The following is a 24615-nucleotide window of genomic DNA, read 5'->3' on the forward strand; positions in this document are numbered from 1 at the left end:
AGTACAAATACAAACAAAAAAAATAACCTTTCACAATCATACAGTTTATGGACAAAGCTAAAAGACAAATGTACTTACAATAAAACAACAAACTAGGCTATGAAAAAACATTGAAAAAAAGTCATTTCTGCCAAGAAAAAGAGATAAAGAATTGGCAAAATGTTTAAGCTCGTTCCTCCAGTGACTATAAGAAATAGTAGCAGTCATTCATTCACATTTTTGCCTGTTTTTTTTTTTTTTTAACTTAATTTTAGTTCAGGGGCCGCACATATGTGAGTTTGAACTCCCCACAAAAAGGGTACCAAATGACACACCCAGGAATTAAACGCAGGAAAGTCAGACATGCCAAATCTATAAACTATGTTCCTTTTTGTAACAGACACATCCTAAGTTAAAAAAACAAAAAAAAAACAAACCAAAACAAAAACGTTCACATGAATTACATTTATAAGATAAAATGTGTATAGAGGATGAGAGACCACTGAGAATTCCAGGTGCCACAGTGGGGGACAGTCACTCCAGTGGTATCTGTCATAGTGTCCTTGGGCAAGGCACTTCACCCACATTGCCTAGTATGAATGTAGTGTGTGAGTAAGTGTCGGTGGTGGTTGATGGCACACTATGGCAGTCAGTCTGCCAAAGGGCAGCTGTGGCTATGATAATAACTTGCAACCACTAAGTGTGGGGTGAAAAAATAATGCCTTTATTCTGTAAAGCGCTTTGAGTCTCTATGATAAAGCGTTATATAAAATCCAATGCAATATGAATAATATTATTGCCCTGTTTTTGGCTGTACCAATCGGTCAGACCGTGAAAAACATTTGGAGTTTTATAGATTGCCAAACCTTATAAAAAATCAGGGAGAACAACGTTAAAAAGTGATCAATGGAAAGGAGGCGCTTGTGGTTAGCAAAGCTAAACCAGGATCTACGAGACAAAAATCTGGACAACATCCGAATTTGTTCGGCCCATTTCTTGTCAGGTAAGTAAATTGTTGATAGCAGGAGCTCTTAACTTATTTTCTAGTGTGAAGATAAGAATATAATTCATATCAAGCTACTGCATATGGCATTATTGACTTAATATACTGTACTTACATTTGATAGCCTGCTACAGTAGCAACACAGTTCTTAAAATGTAGAGCTAAAATGTGCTGTATTCCTCATTATATTCCAGGTAAAAGGTCTGACCTTTATCAAAAAGGTGATCCAGATTGGGTTAAGGTTAAAACCAGGTAGTTAACGATATCAGGATACATCATAGACAGAAGACTCCCCGGGTTGTCATTGATCCAAGACAAGGGAGTAAACTCATATGGATCTGCACCACCAATAAACTGTAACTTGTACCCTTTCCTGCGGACCAACTCCTTCCCTGTATGCCTTTGCATCGAAAATGGAGGAGCTTTTCTGTGGTTTCGGATATTTATCCATTGCAGTGTTTACCTCCGTGTGCCTCCAATATGGCCGTGTATCCGGGTTACTGCCCAGAACGTAGTGCTGGGCAAAAAATTGATTTAATCAATTCATCAAATAGAAAGAAGTAAGAGTTTATTATTTTTTTTAATTGTAATGTAAAATTTTATTGAATATGTAGTTAGCACTTTTGCTTAAACCTGGGTTAAAGCTTGAAATTGTTGAATGACAGAGCCTCATTTACTTTTTAATTTGGGATTGTTCTATGCATTTTACCTCTTCGGGACAATCACAGCAAAAAAGTTGCACTTTTGACAATATATCTAATGGCTGCAGTCATTTTTAAGTGCATTAAAAAAAAAAATCGAATCGCAACCCAAATTTGTCTTTAAAAAAATCGAAGATTTTTTTTTTTTTAGGCAAAATTGTCCAGCTGTACCAGAACGTGATGTAGGTGAAAACCCTCTATTGGATTTAATAATAGAAACTCTCCGGATGGCCTAGACCTGAATGAACACCAATGTGTCTTACCTTATCCTACAGACTTCCCAGGATGTCAAAGATATGAAACATCTTGGACAGGGCTCCAGAGTGTCTCGGCAAATATTTCAAAAAAAATTTTTTTCCAGGTATCAAACCTTGAGTCCTTTTTTAAATGAAAGGATAGTTGGTCAAATAACTACAGAGCACACACTGCCTCGTCTAGACCTCTACTCTCACCTCTGAATATTTCCTTTAAAACGTGAGCCAACTTAAAAGTTTTACTTTGAAAAATCCCCCGCCAATATTTCCGTTGTCTGTTCTAACTTGTCGTGAGACGGTGAAACCGTTGTTTCATTCATTGGCTGTGACTGCAGAGCTTAATCAAAACTTCAGTGGTGGGACTGGTAATGGCCGCTGTTCAATACTGAACATGCCTTTTTTTTAAAAAAAATCAGGTTAAACAAGAGGTTAAACGATTTAAAGCAAACCCTAAAGTAAGGCATTTTATTGTTTTAAATTACAACCTAAAAAAATACTTTCTTCATGGGATTTTTCCCAGGACACTAAACTCAGAGGAGGGAAGTGATTGTTCAGTAAATCAATACTATTTATTCATGTGCTGCTTACAACCCACAAAGTGACCAAATTACTTTACAGTCAAAATAAATCAAACACACATGATGAAACAGCTCCACAGTTGACTTTGGAAGTGCTTTAAAGAACACTGGTCAATGAACACCTGGTAGGTTTCATTAATGACTGACAAAATAAAGCAGAATTGGCTGTTAGATCACCCCCAAGATAAGGCAAAATCCTGCCCTCTCCAACATGCTCATAAATATAATGTGTGACTGCCTTCTGCTGGTCAAAGAGCAGTGTTAGACCATTTTACTAACAATGTTTTTTATATGGAAACTGAAAACCAAAGGATGTTAAAGAGAAACAATCAAAACATTTAAACTAAAACTAAAAGAGACTCCATAAAACAAAGAAAATCACACATTTTGGTCGTTTTGTTTCCTCTCATGTCTTTCTCAAAGGCAAGGCAAGGCAAGGCAAATTTATTTATATAGCGCATTTCATACTCAAGGCAACTCAATGTGCTTTACATGATAAAACATTCAATTGTTTAAAATCAATAAGAACATTTAAATCAATAAGAACATTTAAAATCATCAGTAAAATCAATTAAAATCATCAGTAAAATCATCATTACATCAACAACATGACAAAAAATCTCTCTCTCAATCATATGCAGTAGAGAAAAAAAGTGCCTTTAACTTTGATTTAAAAATGTTCACATTAGATGCTGACTTCAGCTCCGCTGGCAGTTTGTTCCACTTCTTTGCAGCATAACAACTAAAAGCAGCATCACCATGTTTACTGTGAACTCTGGGCTCCACTATCTGATCTGTGTCCATAGATCTGAGAGACCTGCTGGGTTCATACCTAACTAACATGTCACTGATGTATTCTGGACCAAACCCATTCACAGATTTATACACCAGCAGCAGAACTTTAAAGTCTATTCTGAGGCTGACTGGGAGCCAGTGTAAAGACTTTAAAACTGGAGTAATGTGTTCTGACCTCTTTGTTCTGGTTAAGACCCGAGCTGCAGCGTTCTGAACCAGCTGTAGCTGTTTGATGCTCTTTTGGGGGATTCCTGTCAGAAGACCATTACAATAGTCCAGTCTGCTGGAGATAAAAGCATGGACCAGTTTCTCCTGGTCTTTCTGAGCCATTAAACCTTTCACTCTGGAGATGTTCTTTAGGTGGTAGAAGGCTGTTTTTGTGATAGATTTGATCTGACTGCTGAATGTAAGATCAAACACAGAACTTCTTTTCCATCCAGCCAACTTAAAGTGCTTTAAAGGTCCAGTATTATGCTACTTTTCACCCATCTCCATTTGTTCTAAAGAACTCCAACAACATATTATTTGAAGTTTATTTTACCAAACTTGCTTTTTTTCTGGAATTTTAGTCCTCTGAAAAGTCAATTTCATGACATTTCTATAAACGGGCTGTTTTAGGGCCTACTTATACATTCTTGAGTGGTTGTGCTGTAGACGCAGACTTCATATCTCGCTCTTGTGAGTGAGATCAGTGATCACCGAAGCGATTGTCTTTTGCTGTCCACACACTGTTGTTATTGTTTTCAGTTACAATAAAACACATGGCTATTTAAGTGGCTATTGTGATTGTGAGTCAGTCTGTGTGTTTATCACAGAAGCAGCAGCGGAGTCATTCAGCTGCTGCAAACACTCACTGGAGTGTTAAGCGGCTAAGTCACTTTCTACTCCTCATCATCTCTATCAACTACAGGATCGTGCATTTAAAGTGATAATCATTTGTTATGTCCAACTACTGCGTCGCATTGTGTCACAAACACGTCAGATCAAGTCAAAGGTGATACGAAGCAATATAACGGATACTAAAAATGGAACTGATCCCTGGGTTCTACATCATTGCTGCCCACTGCTCCTCAGGGAGGGGTTAAATGTAGATAACACATTTTGTGGATGTAGCTTAACATATATGACAATAAACTATAATGTACACTACAAAAGTTTTAGAACACTTCATTTTTTCCATTTTTTTTTTTTTACTGAAAATCATTTTGTTTATTGTGTCATTGCACTCTGAAATGAAAGCATAGAAGAAATAAGCAATTTGAGTTGGAATCAATTTATAGACCAAAATGTATTCTCAACGTTTGACTCATCAAAGTACAGTGTTCCAACACTGCTTTTATGCAGACAGAGAGGGTTTAAGTAACCAAGAAAAGTTGGAACAACTGTAGGAATGAGTAGCACCAGCTTTCAAGGCTGATTCAACCTTCATTGCTACAGAACAGCTTTAAATTGTTAACACACTTCGTGTTCCCTGAAAAAGGCCTATTTGTATGATTATGAAATGTACATTATTTTTCAGTTTTAGGTAATCAAACCATTAGTTTAACCTCTGGCTGTTCAGTATTTACCTTTGTACCATTTCAAGCTATTCATTAGACTTGCACGACTTGAATTAGAATAAATAACTGGGAAAATTAATGTGTTCTAAAACTTTTACAATTCAAGTTCAACAATTATTTTGTTGACTTGAATGACAGAAATCTTCATTAACGTTAGTTTGCGTTGCATCATTAAAAGTCAATTTTTACAAGATAAGGGTTAGTGGTCAATTCTAAATGTAATCGCGAAATTGATAATTGATTACAGTTATGATGTAATTATAATTTTATTGTAATTTTAAAAATATGTTGCTGTCAGAATCAAAATGAAATTGTAACTGAGTTTAGATTATTTACTCTGTAATTGTAATTGCCATGACAACTCTACAAAAGAAATGTCAATTATAACAACGCAAAACTGGGGAACCATGTTACAGTTCTATGTACAGTTCTACACTTTTGTAGTTAACAATTATTAAAATATGTTTCATATCAAGCTTTCTCATATTTTACCATTAAAATAAAAAAAACAAAACTGAGGGACACAAAAAAGGTTCAGATGCCCACACTAAAAATATTAACATATAATTTCATTGATTAGGAAACCTAACTTCTAATTACTCTACAGGGATAAATCTTTTTTTTTTCTGATTCAGATTCTGAAAATAAGGTAATCAATAGATAGGAAAAACATTTAGATGATAGATAGTTGTTCTTAGTGTATTTTACAGCTGATTTAGGAGCTCTTATCATAAGAGATGCTAACAGAAAGCTAACACATAAGGTAATAAAAGTTTAGACTTGTATGAGGTCATTTATTTCATGCTCAATAATTGTGATTAATTGAACTGTAGTCATTGAGAAAGTAATTGTAATTTACTTTCTGAAGATAAAAAATAACTGTAATTTAATTGTAATTGGAAAAAATGCTGGTCCTTGTAACTGTAATTTAATTGTAATTGAATATGGATAATTGAAAATGTATTTGTAACTGAAAAATGTAATTGACCCTAACCCTGATCCTACGCCTGTTTGTTGCCTCAGCAGTTTCTCGCCAATAAAATAAAAAAAAAAAAATAAATAAAAATAGGATGTGTCAATTCACATCATACAAGGTTGAAATAAATGTATAATTAAACAAAACAAAATTAATGATTATGTTTTTAAAAGGCTGGCTTGTTTTTTTTTTTTTTTGTGAGAGGTATGACAAATAAGTAGTAACAATAGAACGTTTTAAAATGAGTATGGAACAAGGATTTATTTGTAGTTACAAACGTGAGGAAAGTGTGTTGTTAAGCTACAGCTGATCAAATGTTTCTAATCAGGCCTACTGACTTATGAAGGAAAGAAATAGAAAGGAAGGAAATCAAACCATGATGAGTGTTTTAGGAGAATATTATGGAAGCCTGTTTTCACCACTAAAAAATAAATAATCACTATGGCAAGTCATAATGAGTTAGTAAAGTCAAAATTATAAGATAGAAAGTCAAAATATAAAATAAAAAGTCATAAATGAGAAAGAAAGTCATAATTATGAGAAAGAAAGCCACAATTATGAGTTAGTAAAGTCATAATTATAAGATAGAAAATCATAAATGAGAAAGAAAGTCATAATTATGAGTTAGTAAAGTCATATTTATAAGATAGAAAGTCAAAATTGTTAGAAAAAAAATAATAATTATGAGAAATAAAGTCATAATTATAAGAAATAAAGTCATAATTATGAGAAAAAACATTTTTTATGTAAAGTTGCAAATTAAAAAACATACTAAAATGTGACAGAACCATTTTGCAATAAAGACATATTAATGAACTTCCACTACATTATGTACCATGCGTTTATTTCTGACAGCCAAAATATGTGTTTTGAATGAATTGTTATTCAAAGTGTTATTAAGAATGGTATCGGTCAGTATGGTATAGGTCAGTTTCTCAGAATGACTGATTTTGATTTATTTATCTTTTAGTGGCGGAAACGGGCTTTCATAGGATATGAAGGTTGTATTATTATTATTATTATTATTATTATAATTATTATTATTATTATTATTTATTTTTTATTTTTTTAATCCCAGCTCCGTTTGTTTGGAAGTGTTTAAAAAAAAAAGTATAAATAAAAGCTCTCACTGGGAACCCTAGGCAGGCTCTGACACCGGGGGGCGTTCCTTCTGCTCTCCTTACCTTTCCTTCCCTCTACCTGCTCCTCACCTGTCAGACTCACGCTCTCTCAGCGACATATGAACATACATTCTAAGTAGCAACCGAAATTAAGCGCTGCTATGCAGTCTCCGGTCAAAGATTCACTCGTTAGACCGGGCTTTTACCGACTGGAGATCCAGAAAACGACGTGGGACGTCCCGGTCAGATATGACTCGTTACGTCCGGTGGGCTCTGGAGCTTACGGGACAGTGTGGTGAGTTTACCCGGGCACGGTGAGGGGTACCTGGGGCACCTGAGAGACAAGGAGTGTCATGGATAGTACTTATCTGGCCTTTACTCCTGTTTAATAATGTAAGGGTCCTGTTAGACAGAGTAGGTGAATTGAGTTTAAAGTCCCAGGTTAAAACTACATATTCTAAATATACAGTATATACAATGCAACTCCATTCACATTGATGAACAAAGTGTTATTAGGGTATTTATTACTCTCCTGCTGTTTGAGTTCATGATTAGTAAAGGGTTGCATAACAACATTTTGTTACAGTAAAAGTGAGATATGGCTCATCATTGAGTTGTTAACAGTTTTTATGTAAATAACAACCTTCACTACACAGCCTACATTATTTTGTCCTAACTCTGTATTCCACTGAAAGCTTCTTCTTGCATGCAGCAGAAGAAGCCATAACAGAAGTTCCATTGTCCGCCTGGAGCATGTCAACAAGTCAATGCAGGTCCTCTGATATGGGAAGAATCTCCAGCTATACACAGACCTGCTCTGTCGGCCACAACATCCCAGAATCTAATGCTTGTGCACTGAAAAAAAACACAATCTGATTACAGATTTTTATCATATAATCAGATAATATCAAACGTGACAACAGTTTGGACTGATTTATCTACAAATATACAGAATCCAGGTCTTGTGAGCATCAGTTGTGTTCTCGAAAATATGCGTCTGGTACTTTTACGTTCAAAATATTGTCTGTTGAAAAATCTCAGACTTTCACAATTTCAAAGCTTGTAGTCAGAAATGATGTGTATTCATACATGTTGTTTTAATTCATTCCTTTAGCTCTGCCATCGACCAGAAGACCAAAGAAAAGGTGGCCATCAAGAAGCTGTATCGGCCCTTCCAGTCCCTCATCCATGCCAAACGGCTTACAGGGAAACTACGTCTGCTGCGTCACATACAGCACGAAATGTAAGCAATTATAAAATACCTTAAATTAGGAGCCTGACCAATGTTACACTATTTACAATTGACAAAAGTGGTCGTCAAATGGTTTCAGTGAGCCAATGTAAGCACTGGTAATCACCAGTTGTATCTAGCTACCTATGTTTTTCCCAGATTTTGAGTTAAAAGAAATGATGTTGACCACTCAACAAAAGCATGTGATAGGCTTCGCTGTTTTTAAGCTAAACAGTGTTGATAAATCCCTCACAGGCCTATATCCACCTTATTCCTGGGGTTGCTACTTCCTGATTATGAGTGCAACTCTCTCCAATACATACAAGCATTTGTAAAATATATTGTGCTTTTTTATTGTGTATTAAATAATTTTATGCTTGAGGAATGTTGGTAATTGCTACATGTATGTGTCAGAAGACTTACGTGTGCGTTCGTGTGTTTACATGTTGTTGGTTTTTTGTGGTTTTTTTAAGGTGATCTCTCTTCTTGATGTTTTCACTCCTGATTCAGTCCTGGAGAAATTCCAGACCTTGTAAGTATAGCATTGAGGAGCGACATTCTCTTGTAGGCTGTTGCAACTTGTCGAGATGCGTGTGCGTGCGTGTGTGTGTGTGTATGTGGGCATGCAAAGTTTACACTGGCCAGAGTAAGAGCAAGCTTGTTCATGTTTGTTTTGGTAACTTTGTATGATTATTCCTCCACACCTATAGTGTTGAAAAAAGAGTAAGTAAGGACTACAAGCAACTTTAATAAATGGAGCTAATCATGTATCTGCACGTTAATAAATCAGTTACGTGTCTTGACTAGTCACTATTTACCGTAATGACTTTATTTCATCTCCACATCTCTCAATCTTGTGAGTCACATGTAGAACGTGTATTCCCGTTACATTCTGGCCTGTTGATGTAACAATACATTTTGACTTCTTCAATGCTTTTATCTTCTACTTCTGTCTGGTCTGTAGTTACATGGTAATGCCCTTCGTTGCCCAGGATCTGGGACACATCATGAAGAAAAAGAGATTAACTGATCGCATCATTGTTTATCTGTTCTACCAACTACTCAGAGGCCTCAAGGTGAGCAATGGTTCACTATTTCCCTTAAGTTATTAAAGCAATGTTCATTTTGACAGCGAAATTTGATCTAGTTTTGTGTCAGTATCCGCCCAGGGTAAAATGGGTAAAAAAACACGCTAAACAGATTGCGGGTGGTATTTTGCATGCTAGACAGACACAATCCTGATTGTGGGAGGGTTAGTAGAGCATTTTTATTCATTTTCTATTTTTTGACATAAATGTAAATCGATTGTTATCACAGTTTTAGTAATCGGGATGTATTGCTAGTCTCGTTTTTGTTGGGTAAAATGTGTCGTCAGTTGAAAACTATAGCATGAACGTACCAAGGCAAAGAAGCTAACCATTTATTGGCAGCAGATACTGCCTCTGTCTTCGACACTAGAGCATCAACAAATTAGGAATGACTGTTTGTTATCCTGGGAGGAATATTTGTACCTGCAGTTTACGTTCCTTTACATTATTTGCAACACATATGAATATGTGAGCTTGGAATACATAATAGCAGTGAGGAGGTTTCATTAAGTGTCTTAATATTTAGCCTTTTACCCATGGCCCTAATGAATAACATTCTTTAGACAATTTTGAATATTCTTTTTTTAATTTGATTACAAAGGCTGGCTGATGATTTCGAATGCTTTTGTGCAAACCTTAAATTTTAGATTTCTAATGATTTCATTTCATTTATTTCAAGCGAATAGTCTGGCAAGAACAAAACAAAAGTATAGGTTACACAATAATCATACATTTCTAATGATTTTGATTTGAGAAAGAGAGGATTTGTTTGTTCAAGATACGCAGCCTTATGTATAATTCATACAGCCCTTTTCTGAAATAGGGACTGTGTTACATTTTTTGTAATTATTGCCTCATACTTCTACACAGTAGGTTAGGTATGGCTGAAGGATTTGTACCACATGCAATTTCAAACCTGATTAAAATTTGGTTATTTCTTTTATTTAGCTGTGAGTCAGTAATTGGCTGTGTTTTTTTAGTTATGTGGGTTTCATAGAGAGCCTGTGCTCCAATCTTATGTTTGCACTGCGTGTCTTTGTGTGGTAACATCTGTGTTCTGCTCTTCGACAGTATATTCACTCTGCTGGGATCATTCATCGGGTTAGTATTTAAACTTTTACAAACACACCAAATACTGAAGCTTTTATGTCATAGTCATGATTAAATAAATCTGAATCATAGTCAAACACTTTATGATAATTCACCCAGGGTTCATTCTCATACTGAGATTAAAAACTAAAACAAGCTGCTCAGTTAATATAGTGGTAGTATATCAGACATTTATGGATTGCAAAACTATTTTTATTCTTTTAATCTATACTTTTTCCTCATTTCTCTTTGGATTTACTGTAGAGCTCATCAGACATACAACCTGTTGGTTTCCTCGTGTAGGAGCTCACTTTTACCTCTGATCTTTAGATGCAACCATAATGGAGGTCATAACATATTCTGCTCAATTTTCCATCTACAATGCTATCAGTGTGAGGTTGTGGTTGGTTATATTATAGTCATGATGTAGTCGACCGCGTGTTGGAAACCATTGCTCTTGAGACCTTCAGCTTCTTCAGAACACAGAAAACCCAGGTTTAGCTGTGAAGTGACAGTGCGAATAATAATAATAATAATAATAATAATAATAATAATAATAATAATAATAATAATAATAATAATAATAATAATAATAATAATAATACATTTTATTTTAAAGCGTATTTTTGGATGTTGTCAGTGTAGCAGTGAAAATGGAGACCATGATGACGAATGATTTGAATGAGGGGGAGGAGGTAGATGGTGAAGAGGAGAGGACCAAGCACAGAGCCCTGGGAGACTCCTTGGGACAGGGGGCAGTGGAGGAGGAGCAGTTGTTGAAGATGAATAGTTTTCTTTCAGTTAGATAAGACTAACCAGGTGAGAGCATCACCAGTGACATTGAGGAGGGATTGTAAGTCGGAAAGTAGGATGGAGTGGTTGATGGTGTCAAAAGCAGCAGTGAGATCAAGAAGAAAGAGAATTGAGAGTAGGCCGGAGTCAGTTCAGAGGAGGAGGTCTTTAGTGAATTTGAGGAGAGCGGTTTCACTGCAGTGTTTGGTGCAGAATCCATATTGAAATTGTTCGAAAAGGTGATCATTGTTGATATGGGATGTGATTTGTGAGACAACGATACGTTGCAGAACTTTTGACAGGAATGGGAGGTTGGAGATGGGTCAGAAGTTGCTCATGATGTCGGGGTTGAGACCAGGTTTTTTGATGACGGGGGTTACAGCAGCCAGCTTTAGTGATGAAGGGACAGAGGGAAAGGTGAGGGAGGAGTTGACGATTTTTGAGATGAGATGGGAGATGGTGGGGAAACAGTGCTTAACAAATGAGGATGGGACAGGGTCCAGTGTGGAGGTGGAGATTTTTATGGTGGAGAGGATTTTTAACAGGTCAGCTGGGTTCACAGGTGGGAATTTGGAGAGAAAATGAGTGGTAAGAGGGGTGGAGGCAGGTGAGGAGTGGGCGGGGGTGAGAGAAATGTTTAAAGAACTGTAGAGGGGAAGGTGTTCATGTTTGATTGGAAGAATGATAGGAAGGATTTGCCTTTGTCTGTGTTAAATGAGTGGGAGTATTGTCACAGGTGTGGAGGAGTTTGTTGACGGTGGAGAAGAGAGCCTTTTGGTTACTTGAGCTGTTGTGGATGAGGCTGTAGTAGTAGAGCGGGTGGTGTTAAGGGCGTTTTTATACAGTTGGAGGTGATCGGAGTAGGCTAGGAGATGGACTGTTAAACTGTTTTTTTGGGGGGTTTTTTGTGGAGATGTTTGAGTTGACGTTTGTAGGTTTTTCGTTTTCTGAGGTCGGGGGTGTACCAGGGGGCAGAGTGCGCAAATTAGACTAATTTGGTTTAGGAGGGGGGAAAGTTGGTTGAGACAGGAGGAGAGGGAATTGTTGTAATGGTTCAACAATATAACAACACAAAAGAGTTGAAAGCTTTATGTTCATTTTCCTCTTTGAGGGATTTTTTTCTCATCAGATCAGTCTAGAATCAGGTTGGTTGTGTAAAATCAGTGCATCAACACTGTCTAGAGATATTTCCCTTCAACACTGCCAGGACAGTGTCCATAGGTTTAGTGCTGTTGATCTAAGGCCTCTCGGCTAGCCATTAGCAAAATGAACATGAATCTTTTGAAAAGTTAAATATTTGCTTGGATTGTTGTTCCTGGTCTGACCACTCCTTCAGCTAACAATAGGCCTGTTGTATTTTTTTAGGATCTGAAGCCTGGAAATCTGGCTGTGAGTGAGACCTGTGAATTAAAGGTAAGTAAAGTTACCAAAATAAATATTTAAAAAAGGGTCCATGTGCAATAACACAGCTGAGTTTTAGTCATAAGTAAAATAAGGACATACCAAAGGCTGAAACTTGGCTAGTGCTGATTCTTTAACTAAGTGTGACAATAAGTCTCACTCTCACTACTATTACTATTATCGGTGTCAGATCATCAATGATGAAGAAGAGGGTCGTTTCTCTCTGCAAGAATAAAACATCCATATGTAACATTAGTTCAGCAGCCTTTTAAAGATGTACAGCTCAGACAGGATAGCAGTCCAACCAATGCACAGATTCAGAACCTAACTACTACTTTTGGACTGTGAGAGAAAGCTTAGCATAGCTACCTCCAAATACTGTCAGGGCATAACCAAACTCACTTTAAGGACAACGAATCAGTCTCGTGAGAATCTAAAGAGACAGATTGGCTCACCTCCAAAACATTCCAAAGAGAGATTTCAAGCGGTTCTGATTATTTTAGCAAAGTGTTCACCACATTATATAATACAAGTAATTGTAGTTTGTAATTCTGCATGGTAATTCAAGGATTTGTGTACATTTATAAATTATAGCACTCTAAAACTTGAAATGTATTATATTTAATGCACTTTTTAATGCACAATTTTTCTTAATATTCCAAAGGGATCCTGTTTTTTCGGAGGGTGGTTTTATCTTACAACTTTGTTTATTATGTTCAACTTCTTTAGGTTTGGGGACTTAAAGATGCCCAGTGTCAGATCAGGAGAGTCACTGTAAAACTAAAGTGTGAATTGAAAGGGAATTGACCTGATTAATGTATTGAAATTCATCACATCCACTTGAATCACTGAAGCCTAAAAAAATAAACTGTCTTTTACCAGATCCTGGATTTTGGGCTAGCGAGACAAGCAGAGAGTGAAATGACAGGTTATGTTGTGACACGCTGGTACAGAGCACCAGAGGTTATATTCAACTGGATGCACTACAAAGAGACAGGTAAATGTGTTCATACAAAATGTTCATTTTGCCTTGTGTAAGTACTGGCTTATTACTGCATAATCAGACCAAAATGTTCATGTTTGTTCACTAAAGCGTTGCTCTCTCTCTCTCTCTCCCCCCCCCCTCTCAGTGGATGTGTGGTCAGCTGCCTGTATCCTGGCAGAAATGATCACTGGACACGTACTTTTCCCAGGACATGACAGTATCCTCATATAATAACACAATGTCAACTGCAAAAGTGAAAAAGGAAGATTAGTATGAGACATCTCATGCTAATTAATAATCTACAGCAATGGTTCCCAACCCTATGTGTTCTGTGTACCTCCTTAGCCTCTAGTCTAGAGCAAAACAGTTATAGCCATTTGTTTTATGGATTTCAGATATTTCCAGCCATTTTAGGATTTGGGCCTTAACGTTAATAAATCTTCAGAGAACGGGATCAAACATTATTTGAAGCTTGTGAAAATGTTGTCCAGTGAGTGGCCTTATAACAGGAAGCAGGAATGTTTACCTTTTGATTGATGAGTGGTTCCAAGTACTCCCAAGAACGTTGCTAATGTGTTTGTACACCTGGTTAGGAATCGCTTGCCTACAGCATTTTAAGGCTCTGAGAAATAATCTGTTAAGTTTACAACATAAAAGCTACTGAATGATTCTATAACTTCTATACACAAGGAAATTATTGTAGACTTCAGGAAGTTAAAAAAAAATCGACACCTGGTCTGTTCATACCTCTCACCAGGTGGGGAAAGTCCATAAACAACTGGTTTTTCTCAGGAAGCTCGAAGAGTAACGAAACCCCAAAACCAAAACAAATGTAATTGTTATGAAGTAGTGTTATTGGGTGATTCTTGACATTTTAGTCAAAGTGTTTCAATTTGGTGTATTTTATTGTAAAAATGTAAGAGTGACTTCCCTCTATGGGTTAAAACCAGCTATTATGACTGCATTTTGCTGTTGGCTGAGATGAAGGCTGTTTTGGAGGCAGCTTTGGTCATAACCCACCACTGTTGGCCCCGCCCCTCCTATGAAAAATAGTACCTGTCGACTGCAATCTGTGACAAGTAGGTTGGATTTAGAGAACTGTGAATAGAGAGGTATAGTAAATGGGTAGTTGTATAGCATAGATCAGGGTATTTCAACCTTGGAGTAGGGACCTTATGTGGGGTTGCCTGAAATGTCTAGTAATCAATAAAACACACAATCTTAAACAACTGTATTTTATACTTTCACTTCTATTTCAAATAAAATGCAGTAAAAAAAAACATCTGAGCTGCTCCAACTTGTCACGAATCCTGGCTATTTGTGATACAGTATAACAAAAGTGATCAAAAACGAATTCTAGAAGGAAAAAAACAACTTGATATCAAAATGGGGTTGTGATAAAAGGTTGGGAACCACGGACATAGATTGTTCTTTGGAGATTGATGAGATAGGGTGACCATATTTTGATTGCCCAAAAAGAGGACACTTGGGCCGGCCTCAACATACTCAAAGTACTCAAAGTTTTCTTGAATCTACCTTTTAATGACAAAAAACAATAAATTAAATGAATAAGTTGTTATTGTCCATAAGGTTGAAATATTCATTTCTCTCCTCATAACAAAGACCTAAAACCAATCTGAAATCAGTGGTGACTCAAGTAAATCACTTTTATTATGCATTATAACAATCTGTCCTTGAAAAATCTCTACAACAATAAGAAAAAAATCAAGGCTTACAGAACATTAAACAATCATAAAATATACACTTCAAAAAATATCTGTGAAAGTTTGTATCACATCGTACTATGCTGACTCTGAGCTTTATTCTTTCTGTTGTCTGTGGAGATGGGGAGGTGATGAGGTCTAGACCATATGATGGAAACTGTGGAGTTGTTGCCATCATAATTTTATTGTTCAATTGTTCTTCAATATGACAATGACAATAACGGATCCTTATTCTTTGTTCTTTCAAAGGCAGTCAATCATTTTTTTTTTCCATAACAGGCGTGTTCAGGTATTGATCAGCTCAAAAAGATCATGCGTCTGACTGGTACTCCTGACTTTTCTTTGGTGCAAAAAATGCAGAGCAAAGATGTGAGTACTGTGCGCTGATGCTTGTAGTCCCTGCGTTTTAAATACAAGCCTATTTTAAGATGAAAATGTGATTATTATCTGTTTTTCTAGGCACAGTCATACGTACAAGGTCTACCACCACAAAGGAAGAAAAACTTCCGGGAAGTGTTTCCAAACATGGAGGAGAAAGGTGCTTTTAAATTGTTGTGATTTCAAACACTACACATAGAAGATTTTTGCTGACCTTTTCCGCCAAAGTTCCTGACGTACTGCCACATAATCAGCAACAAACCATTAAGTATAATGTCCAGATGAAGGAGTTTTAAGAACATCTATGCCAAGTTGTTTTAACTCATTACGCTACAGTGTTGCATATATAAATATCACTTTAGGAAAAAGGATGTTGTCAAGGAGATTTAGGGAGAGTGCAAGAAGATTGATGAGGTTGAGTCTAGGCTTAAGTGAGGGGAACGTTAGATCTATTACTTCCCAAAACTTCAGCATGCAAATCAGGTTAAGGCCATTCAAACACTAAACCAACACACTGCTCATTGTTTTCGGTGGTTTAAATTGATTTGTTGGTTTTTAAACACATTGTGGGCAGGTAGCCTCAGTTGTATCCACTCATGGGTGCCATTATGTCCTTGTTAAACAAAAATGTAAAAAAAAAAAATGCATTAGCAAATGTTTCTTGGTGTTATAAGTCCACAAGCTCTGCTGGAATCGGCCTGCATGATATTTGTAATCGAAGATTATTGGTTCTATTTCTTTTTAAACTGACACAGAAAGTGCTCCAGACAAAGAGTAGAACTATATTTAACGTATTGTGCGGAAGTAAGGAAGGAAAGACCTTTATGATATTGCATGTCGGTAACATAGAAATGTATAATTTTTTAAAGACACACTATGAAATTTCTGGATTATTAATACATTGGAAATTGTAAATGTGTATACACACACACACTATGTTTGTTTTTTAATTCCCCTCACTTAAAGCTATAGAAGAACGCATTGAAAGAGTCCGGCTCAGACTTAAGCCCACATTGTAGGTGCTGTTGGCAGAGAACCATCTTAAAAATAACTAAACGCCAAATGTATTTGGTATTAAGTAGTGTTGTTGATTGATCCTGGTCCAACTCTCAACATTTTAGTCAGTCAGTTTTTTTTTATTTGGTTTATTTTGTTGTAAAATGCCCTCTCTCAGTTGTAACCCAGCTATTACAATTGATTTTTGCTATTGGCTAAGAACAAGACTCTGTGACGTTTTAGGACCATCTTGCATCATCTCACCCTCTCCTATAAAATCTATCACCTGTGGACTCTGTGGTGAGTGTTGAATTGAGAAAATTGTGACTAGAGAGATATGGTGAGTTAGCATAGGATAGATCAGTGGTTCTCAAACTTTTTTTGCTCAAGTTAGATTGTTCTTTTCTTCAGTCATGGTGGTTCGTCATTTGCATCCAATTGTTGTTTGCTCCTAAATTAACCAATAGCCTACCAACAAAAAAGTTGAAATTATGATGAATAAAGTGTTACATTTTTTGCAAACGTGTTCCTGTGTGTACAACCAACCTGTTCAGCTGTGGACCTGCTGGAGGGGATGCTGCTGCTGGACCCCGACACTAGGCTGACAGCCAAGCAGGGACTGTCCCACCCTTTCCTGGCTGACTATCACGACTCAGAGAGCGAAACAGATTCTGAGCCTTATGATGATTCCTTCGAGAGCCTGGAACTCGCTGTTGGAGAGTGGAAGAGTAAGTGTGGCTGTGTAAACAGTGAGCAGAACATTCAGACATTTGTTCTCTGACTTTCACCGATGCTATAACAGTTATGTCTCTGTTCTGTCTGTTCAGGTCTTATTCACATGGAGATCATGACCTTTGACCCAAACAATCCCAGTAAAACGGCCATGTAGAAAGCAGAAAGAGACAACACCCCTATTGGTTTGTTCTAAGACACGCAACAACATTATTATGCAGGAGAGCAGGCATGGGCAAGTGGTGGCCCGGGGGCCACAACCTGGCCTCGATTTTTAATTTTTTCTGGCCCCCAAAGTAAAATACATTAAAGAATTCCAAAAACACAAAAATGACAAGAAAATACACAAAATAACAATGAAAATACACAAAATAACAATGAAAATACACAAAATAACAATGAAAATACACAAAGAAATCATGAAATATTTTCAAAACTACAGAAAACAAAAACGACATAACAAAACACACAAAATGACAAAAAAAACAGGAAAAATCCTATTATTAGTATTATTGCTTAGATTGGTAAAAATGCTGACATTAATGTTGATAATGTGGCCCTAAGATCAGACAATCACATTTTTATGGCCCTCACTGTGATAAAAGTGGCCCATCTTTGCATCACAGCATGAAGTCCTTTTAAAGAATCTGTGGTGTGTCTGGTGTGTACTACAGAATTAATATGTATATGTTTTAAGGGTTATGTGATCTAAAGCAGAGGTCTCAATGGCCAGTCCTCGAGGGTTGTAGTCCTGCGTGTTTTAGATGTTTCACTGCTCAGTTTCAAACATGCAGAGTTGTATGATGATGCTCCTTCAGATTCAGGTTAAACTGCAGCCCTTGAGCAACTGAGCTTGAGCTCTCCATTATAATGCTGTAAAGGACGTGAGTCAGAATGGGCCTTTAACGACGTAGGACATTTAGTATTGCTTGAGATTTGACTTATGATGGATTTATAAAGGGTAAAATACTCAGTGTTACACGCAGTATGTAAAAAAAACATATTTCAGATCTTGGACACTTCTTTTGACATATTTACATGAAAATGCATTTTTATTCGGCTCATGTGAGTTAGTAATGCAAAACTGTTATAAAGGGGGTGAAGCATTAAACTTAGAGTGGAGTTAAACTTTATACTCAGTTGCAGGTCGTAAAAGAACATGGTGGAGCTGTTCTAGCTGCAACGGATTTCATCCTGCTGCCTTTGAGATAATTCTGTTTGTTGTGCAGTTTCAATGGAAATTAAAATATACAGTAAATATTTCAACTGTAACTTCAATTGATGTTATCAGTATTTTTTTTTTTTTTACAGAAACGGTATTTGCTGTTGACCTATATACTAGTGCATATCATACTGACCATGCAATACTGTATATATTGTGCCTTCACACAGTGGTGTTTTTACACTGTGTACAAACAGTTAAATAAAACTATGCTGCACATGACGTGACTATAGTGTTATTTTTTTACACACTGTTGTAATAATGAACATAATCTGAATGTAAGTAGTGTTTGTTCATTGCCCGACTTTGAAAGCCCAACACTGCAAAACATGAAACAAACTGAATACTGCAAATGGTTAAACACGAACCCAAATACGTCTACTGCTCGGTAAATGTCTGTAAGTTTAATGCCGGCTTAAAAAATCCTAACATGTGGGTGTCAGAAGAAGGTGGTTAAGGAGAGAGCAAACAGGAAGACAGCAGTGCTCTAATAATGCCTCACATTCACTATCACCTTCTAAGAGTGAGATGGAAACACATCTATTGTCCATCTCCACTCTAAACTTCTTATGCAGGAAAAGGCAAGTTTTCAATATCTGCCTTTTACAAACAGGTTTAATTGATGGCATAAATACCAAAAAAGTTATATTTTAAGCTTTTACTTTATTTACATTATATAGTATAGTTTTAATAGCCAATTCCAGCTAAATTCAAAAAACATTTGCTTAAAATATTCATTTGAAACATTCAGGCCGTGTTTGATTTGTTGGGGAAACAAAGGCTTCCATTGTTAAGCCAGATCAGGATTTATCCTTCAACTCTCACATAAAACAAACTTCAAGAACTGCCTTCTTTCATCTCCGTAACATTGCTAAAATCAGATCTATCCTGTCTCAGAGCAACGCCGAAAAGCTAGTCTATGCTTTTGTTACCTCTCGACTGGATTATTGTAATTCTCTTTTAGCAGGCTGCCCGAGCAAGTCGCTTAAGACACTTCAGCTGGTTCAAAATGCTGCAGCACGTGTACTGACTAAAACTAGGAGAAGAGATCACATTACTCCTGTAATAGCCTCTCTGCATTGGCTTCCCATAAAATATAGAATAGAATTCAAGATTCTTCTTCTCACTTATAAAGCCCTAAATGGACAGGCACCAGTCTATCTCAAGGAGCTTGTAGTGCCATACAATCCCCCCAGAACACTACGCTCTCAAAATGCTGGACTACTCGTTGTTCCATTTGTCTCTAAAAGTAGTATAGGAGGAAGAGCTTTCAGTTATCAGGCCCCACTTCTCTGGAACCATCTACCAACCACGGTTCGGGGGGCAGACACCCTCTCTACCTTTAAGGTTAGGCTCAAAACATTCCTCTTTGGTAAAGCTTTTAGTTAGGAACCAGCTCATAGCTCATAATTAAGATGCAATAGGCATAGACTGCCGGGGGGGGGGGTCTGGCATGCTCGGTTGGAGAGAGGTTGGAGAGGGCGTTAACAGAGAGGTCATTTAGGTTAGAGAGGGACTGGAGAGGGTCCCATTCCTCTCTCAAACACTCCCTCTATGTCTGCTTCTTCCCTTGTGTGTTTGCTCCTGTACTCCTTCTGGCTTTTGTCTTGCAGGTCCGTGGGATCCTTAGTGTGGAGTTACAGAGTTTCAACAACTCTGTCTCCACCCTTTCCTCTGCACACACCCAACACAGCATAACGTGGATGGCTGTTCATCATAGGAATGGGATCCACACAAGGTTCCTGCTGCTTAACAGAAGGTTTTCCTTGCCGCCATGATGAATTCATGTTGGGTGTGGGATACATATGTATGTGTATATACGTATATATGCATATGTGTGTATCCATAAAATGAAGAGTCCATCCTTAAGACTGCTCTACTGTAAAGTGTCTTGCGATACCATTGGTTATGATTTGGCGCTATACAAATAAAAGATTGATTGATTGATTGATTGATTGATTGATTGATTGATAAGCCGTTCTGTGTGTTTTTGAAAAGAAGCCGATAAAACACATAAAAGAGACACTTATCAGCCGTTCCAGGGTGACTCGACAAATATCAAATTTGAATTGAATAAAGTAACTCTCTTGCTCAATTATTTCAAAACAAATGTATTATGTTTTATCTTTTGAATAGTATGCAACTCCCTAAACTGCCACACGTTATACAGTTATGACTAGAGATTCATAAATAAAAAGTTGAGATAAAACCGTGACTTCTGCCACAGCTACATTTTTTTAAACAATGTTCTAGATTTCTAGTGTTACGGCAGAATTTACGGTTGACCTCATTTGAGACATGATTCATTGCTCTGGTTGAATGATGGAATCCAGGAGAAGCATTGATGATTTTATATAAAAAAATGTTTATTCTAAACTAAGAAAAAAGGTACAAAATGGAACAAAGTGAAACAAAATTAGCGTCCGTCCAGGCGGACGTCCGAAGGAAGTGCCGCGCCCCGCTCCAACAGTTTCAAAGCTTAAGCTTTTTATACAGATAAGAAAAGGTCCCAACAGTGAGAGACAAAAGGGAGGGAGTCAGATGCCCATAGTGGCAATGTTGGAGGATGATGAAGATGTTATGAGAAGGTTTGGCTCCAGTCTTTATCTGTCTTGATAAGTGTGTGCGTCAGTGTATGTCTGCATGTGAGCAGAGATTCTGGCCTTGGCAGAGACTGTGCTGCACTGAGAATAATACGATCTGTACTGTTTAATCATGATTCAGCTGTTCAAAAGTGTAAAGATTAATGGAGTCGTCATGTATTAAAACATGACAAATTGTACACATGAACATACATTTGAGGATATGATGAATATAAAATTTGCCATAACATTCCCCACTTTTGGTCGCCTCAACGACCAAATCAAGAAACAAAATTATTATATTCCACCTTTGCTGTCTGTCAGGGTTAACCATTAGCATCACAGATATATCAAGAAAAATGTGGAAATAAACTTCTTCATCATTATTATTAATGGCATGAATCATCAAAAATCATCCTTTATTACATCAAGGACATTACTCGTCTTCATCGGCTGAGTTCAGTGGTAACTGGGGTAACCAATAGCATCATGAGTGAAGAACCTTGAGTATTTTCCTCAATCGTAGCAGAAGGGTTTATGACTGTATTCCTGCAGCTAGGTGTGGGGTTGTCCTCCCTCAACCTAGCTATGAGCATTTGGTGTGGCTTATAAACAAAGCTAGGCCCTTGTTCTAGAGCATTTTCTTGTGTGTGTCTCAGTGGCCTTGTCGGTTCCCCCTTCATTGTTCGGTCAGCCTCCGTCTCAGCATCAGCTGGTGTCGGCAATCATCTTGGATCCATGTTGCCTGCTCCGCGACCTTCACTGCCGTGTGGGTCGTTCGTTTCCGGTCGGTGTTGTAGATGATTGGTTGTTGTCTGAGGAAGGGTAGTCTCCACACACCTGGCAACCTCTCTTGGGATCGGAAGGTACCTGAACAGAAGAGGGGGAAAAACACCGAAACAGAACTCTTGGGATTGGCTGGTACCTGAACACAGGCGCGATCCCACTACTGAGGCTTTAGCTGGTACCTGGTACCTGGTAGGCTTTAGCTGGTACCTGGACAGAAAAAAGGGGGGGGGGGAAAAAACAAAACAGAACAAAACAAAACAAAATAAAATAAAACGAAATGAAATAAAATAAAATAAAATAAAATAGAATAGAATAGAATAGAATAGAATAGAATAGAATAAAATAAAAGTTTAGGGGTGTTAGGTTTAGTTAACTAACTAACTGAATAGTTAGTATGGCCAGGAAGGCAGAGACAGGTCAGAGGTCAGGATCTGAGAGCTTTTCAGATCCTAAAAGGTGCTGCTGCACAATCACACAATGGTTAGGTGTGGGTTAGTGAGCTTTTAGCTAGCTCAATGTTATCTGTAGCATTCGCACGCGAGTGGGAAAATATGAGGCTGAAAGAAAAGCAGGAAGTATTAATTCGATTTTCTTTTCCTGGAGTAAGAAGAAGCATAGCTGGAGTTGCAGTGATTATCTGTGGTACATCTACTTACCTGGTGAGAAGCAATTTGAGAACCACTGTTTACAAGGACATGCAAGTCGGACGGAGAAGGACATGCAAGTCAGACGGAGAAGGACATGCAAGTCAGACGGAGGAGTGTGGAGTGTGATTACATGTCTTCTCAAGATGAATACATACAATTGGGAGACATGGAGATGTGAGAAAGCTAAATGAGTTTAACCAAATAAATAAATAATGTTATTTATTTATTTAAATTGTTTGTTTTATTTTTCGTTGCTATCTCTTATTTGTGAAGGAGAAATCTTATTCTATCCTTTATTTATTCTGAATAGTGTTAACACTCCACACCTATTCACATAGCCTAATTCTTTTATAGAGCTGAATTTGTCAGTTCATTTATTTCATTCATTTCCCTCATAATTATTATTTGAGATGTAATTTACTTAATTTTGAAGGTCAATTGGTGGCAAAAGTGTCTCCTATTCTGTGTCTGAACCAGAGTTTAGCAAGATTATTGGCCCTTTAAGGTTAGACAGAATTAAAGTTAAGTTGAGTCGAACAATCATATTGTCTTTTGCTCTCTGTATTTATCCCATTCGTAGGGGTGACGAGCCCCAGCACGGTTTGGAGAGCTTCCTTAAATGCTTGGAAGTTACTTAACTTTAAACTATCTCTTATTTCAATCAATTATCAAGAATTTCAGGAGGACCCTTTTTAAATCTCAGGCGACCCAGATTGGGCCACCAACCCAATGTTGAGAACACTTAATTTTTCCCTTAAACGTGTCTAAACCCAGTGAAGGTGTTTTATGGTCTTGCACGCTAAGTGCTGTTGGAACAAGAAGAAAATGGTTGGAGGGTTTTGGGGTATATTATTTTCCTATGATAAAATATAAATCAAAAATCAGAGGGACGTTGGCCCCTCCCTTCCCTTTTTTACATAAGAATACATTTGGATTCTTAAAACCATATGATAAATATCATTGGAAAATCACTTATCTGATCATTTTGGATGTGTCTCCGTTTTCCTCTCTCTTGTGTCCGCCTGCCTTTGTGCCCTCCAACCTCCTCGACCTCCTTCTCCTCAGCCATAAAGGTCAAAGCCAGGGTCAACTGTACGCTCCTTTTGGAAATTTGAAGATCTGTCCCCACTTTCGCAGTTGGATTGGAAGTCTCTGTAGTCTCTGGAATAGATATTATGTTAGAACATGCACAATATGTCATAATGTCACGTGTCTATTTCAATCTATTTCCCCTTTGTTTCCCAGTTACAGTTATGGACAATACTTCCCTTTAATTCTCATCCTTCATCATAAGAAGCAGTGACCAGGCATGGCGGCGAAGAGGAAGGATCGGAGTCGAGAAGGCGGTGGCATTCTGTTAGGAAACACTCAGAAACAGAAAGAGAGGAAACCATTAAGACTTAACTGGATAATTTAAAATATCTCTTTTCTTTAGTTGGATCTGATTCGTCTCCTTACAGCGACCTGTATTTTGGAAAAAGCTACATAATAACAACAACTAAGACGAAGACGTAGACAAGTGCACACCACAACGAGTATACACATATAACAACAACAAACATGGACACTGAACATGTAAGGTCAGTCAAGGTCAAAGCCAGTCATTCCACTGAAAGTGGTATCATATATAAAAAATGTCGTTTGGTGTTTTTAAACACCCAGAAAAAACCCTTTAAAACCTGGTAAACTTTTTAGAAGGCCCAAGGCCTAAAACCATAGTTCTTTTAACAAGCAGCAGTGTTTTCTGAACACCCCACTACATAATTGGCAAAAACAGGGAGAAGATCTAGTGCATCAAAACCCAGGAGGAAAGGAAGGTGAAACAGAGGAACATGTGTAGTCAAACAGCCATTCATCGGTCAATCACTCAATGACACGTCCACGGCACATTCGCACTCACAACGCGGTTCTCTCAGGCATACGTAACGTGTCATCATTCAGTCACTCATGCACCGCACACGTTCATGCCTCAATTTTCACGTCCATGCATTCA

General features: G+C 37.4%; 1 protein-coding gene across 1 annotated transcript; it reads left to right on the top strand.

The window, feature by feature from the left end:
- Window positions 1–7035: 7035 nt before the first annotated feature.
- On the top strand, window positions 7036–17724 carry LOC114467166 (mitogen-activated protein kinase 14A). The gene is given in 12 exon segments (XM_074783813.1): window positions 7036–7261; window positions 8081–8213; window positions 8671–8729; window positions 9162–9273; window positions 10357–10386; window positions 12532–12579; window positions 13450–13564; window positions 13698–13769; window positions 15566–15645; window positions 15736–15814; window positions 17205–17378; window positions 17478–17724. Coding segments are annotated over 12 exon segments (1098 nt in total). The 5' UTR covers window positions 7036–7127; the 3' UTR covers window positions 17540–17724.
- The last annotated feature ends 6891 nt before the right edge of the window (window positions 17725–24615 follow it).

The sequence above is a fragment of the Gouania willdenowi genome, chromosome 7, assembly GCF_900634775.1.
Source record: "Gouania willdenowi chromosome 7, fGouWil2.1, whole genome shotgun sequence".
In the NCBI taxonomy this organism is placed as follows: Eukaryota; Metazoa; Chordata; class Actinopteri; order Blenniiformes; family Gobiesocidae; genus Gouania; species Gouania willdenowi.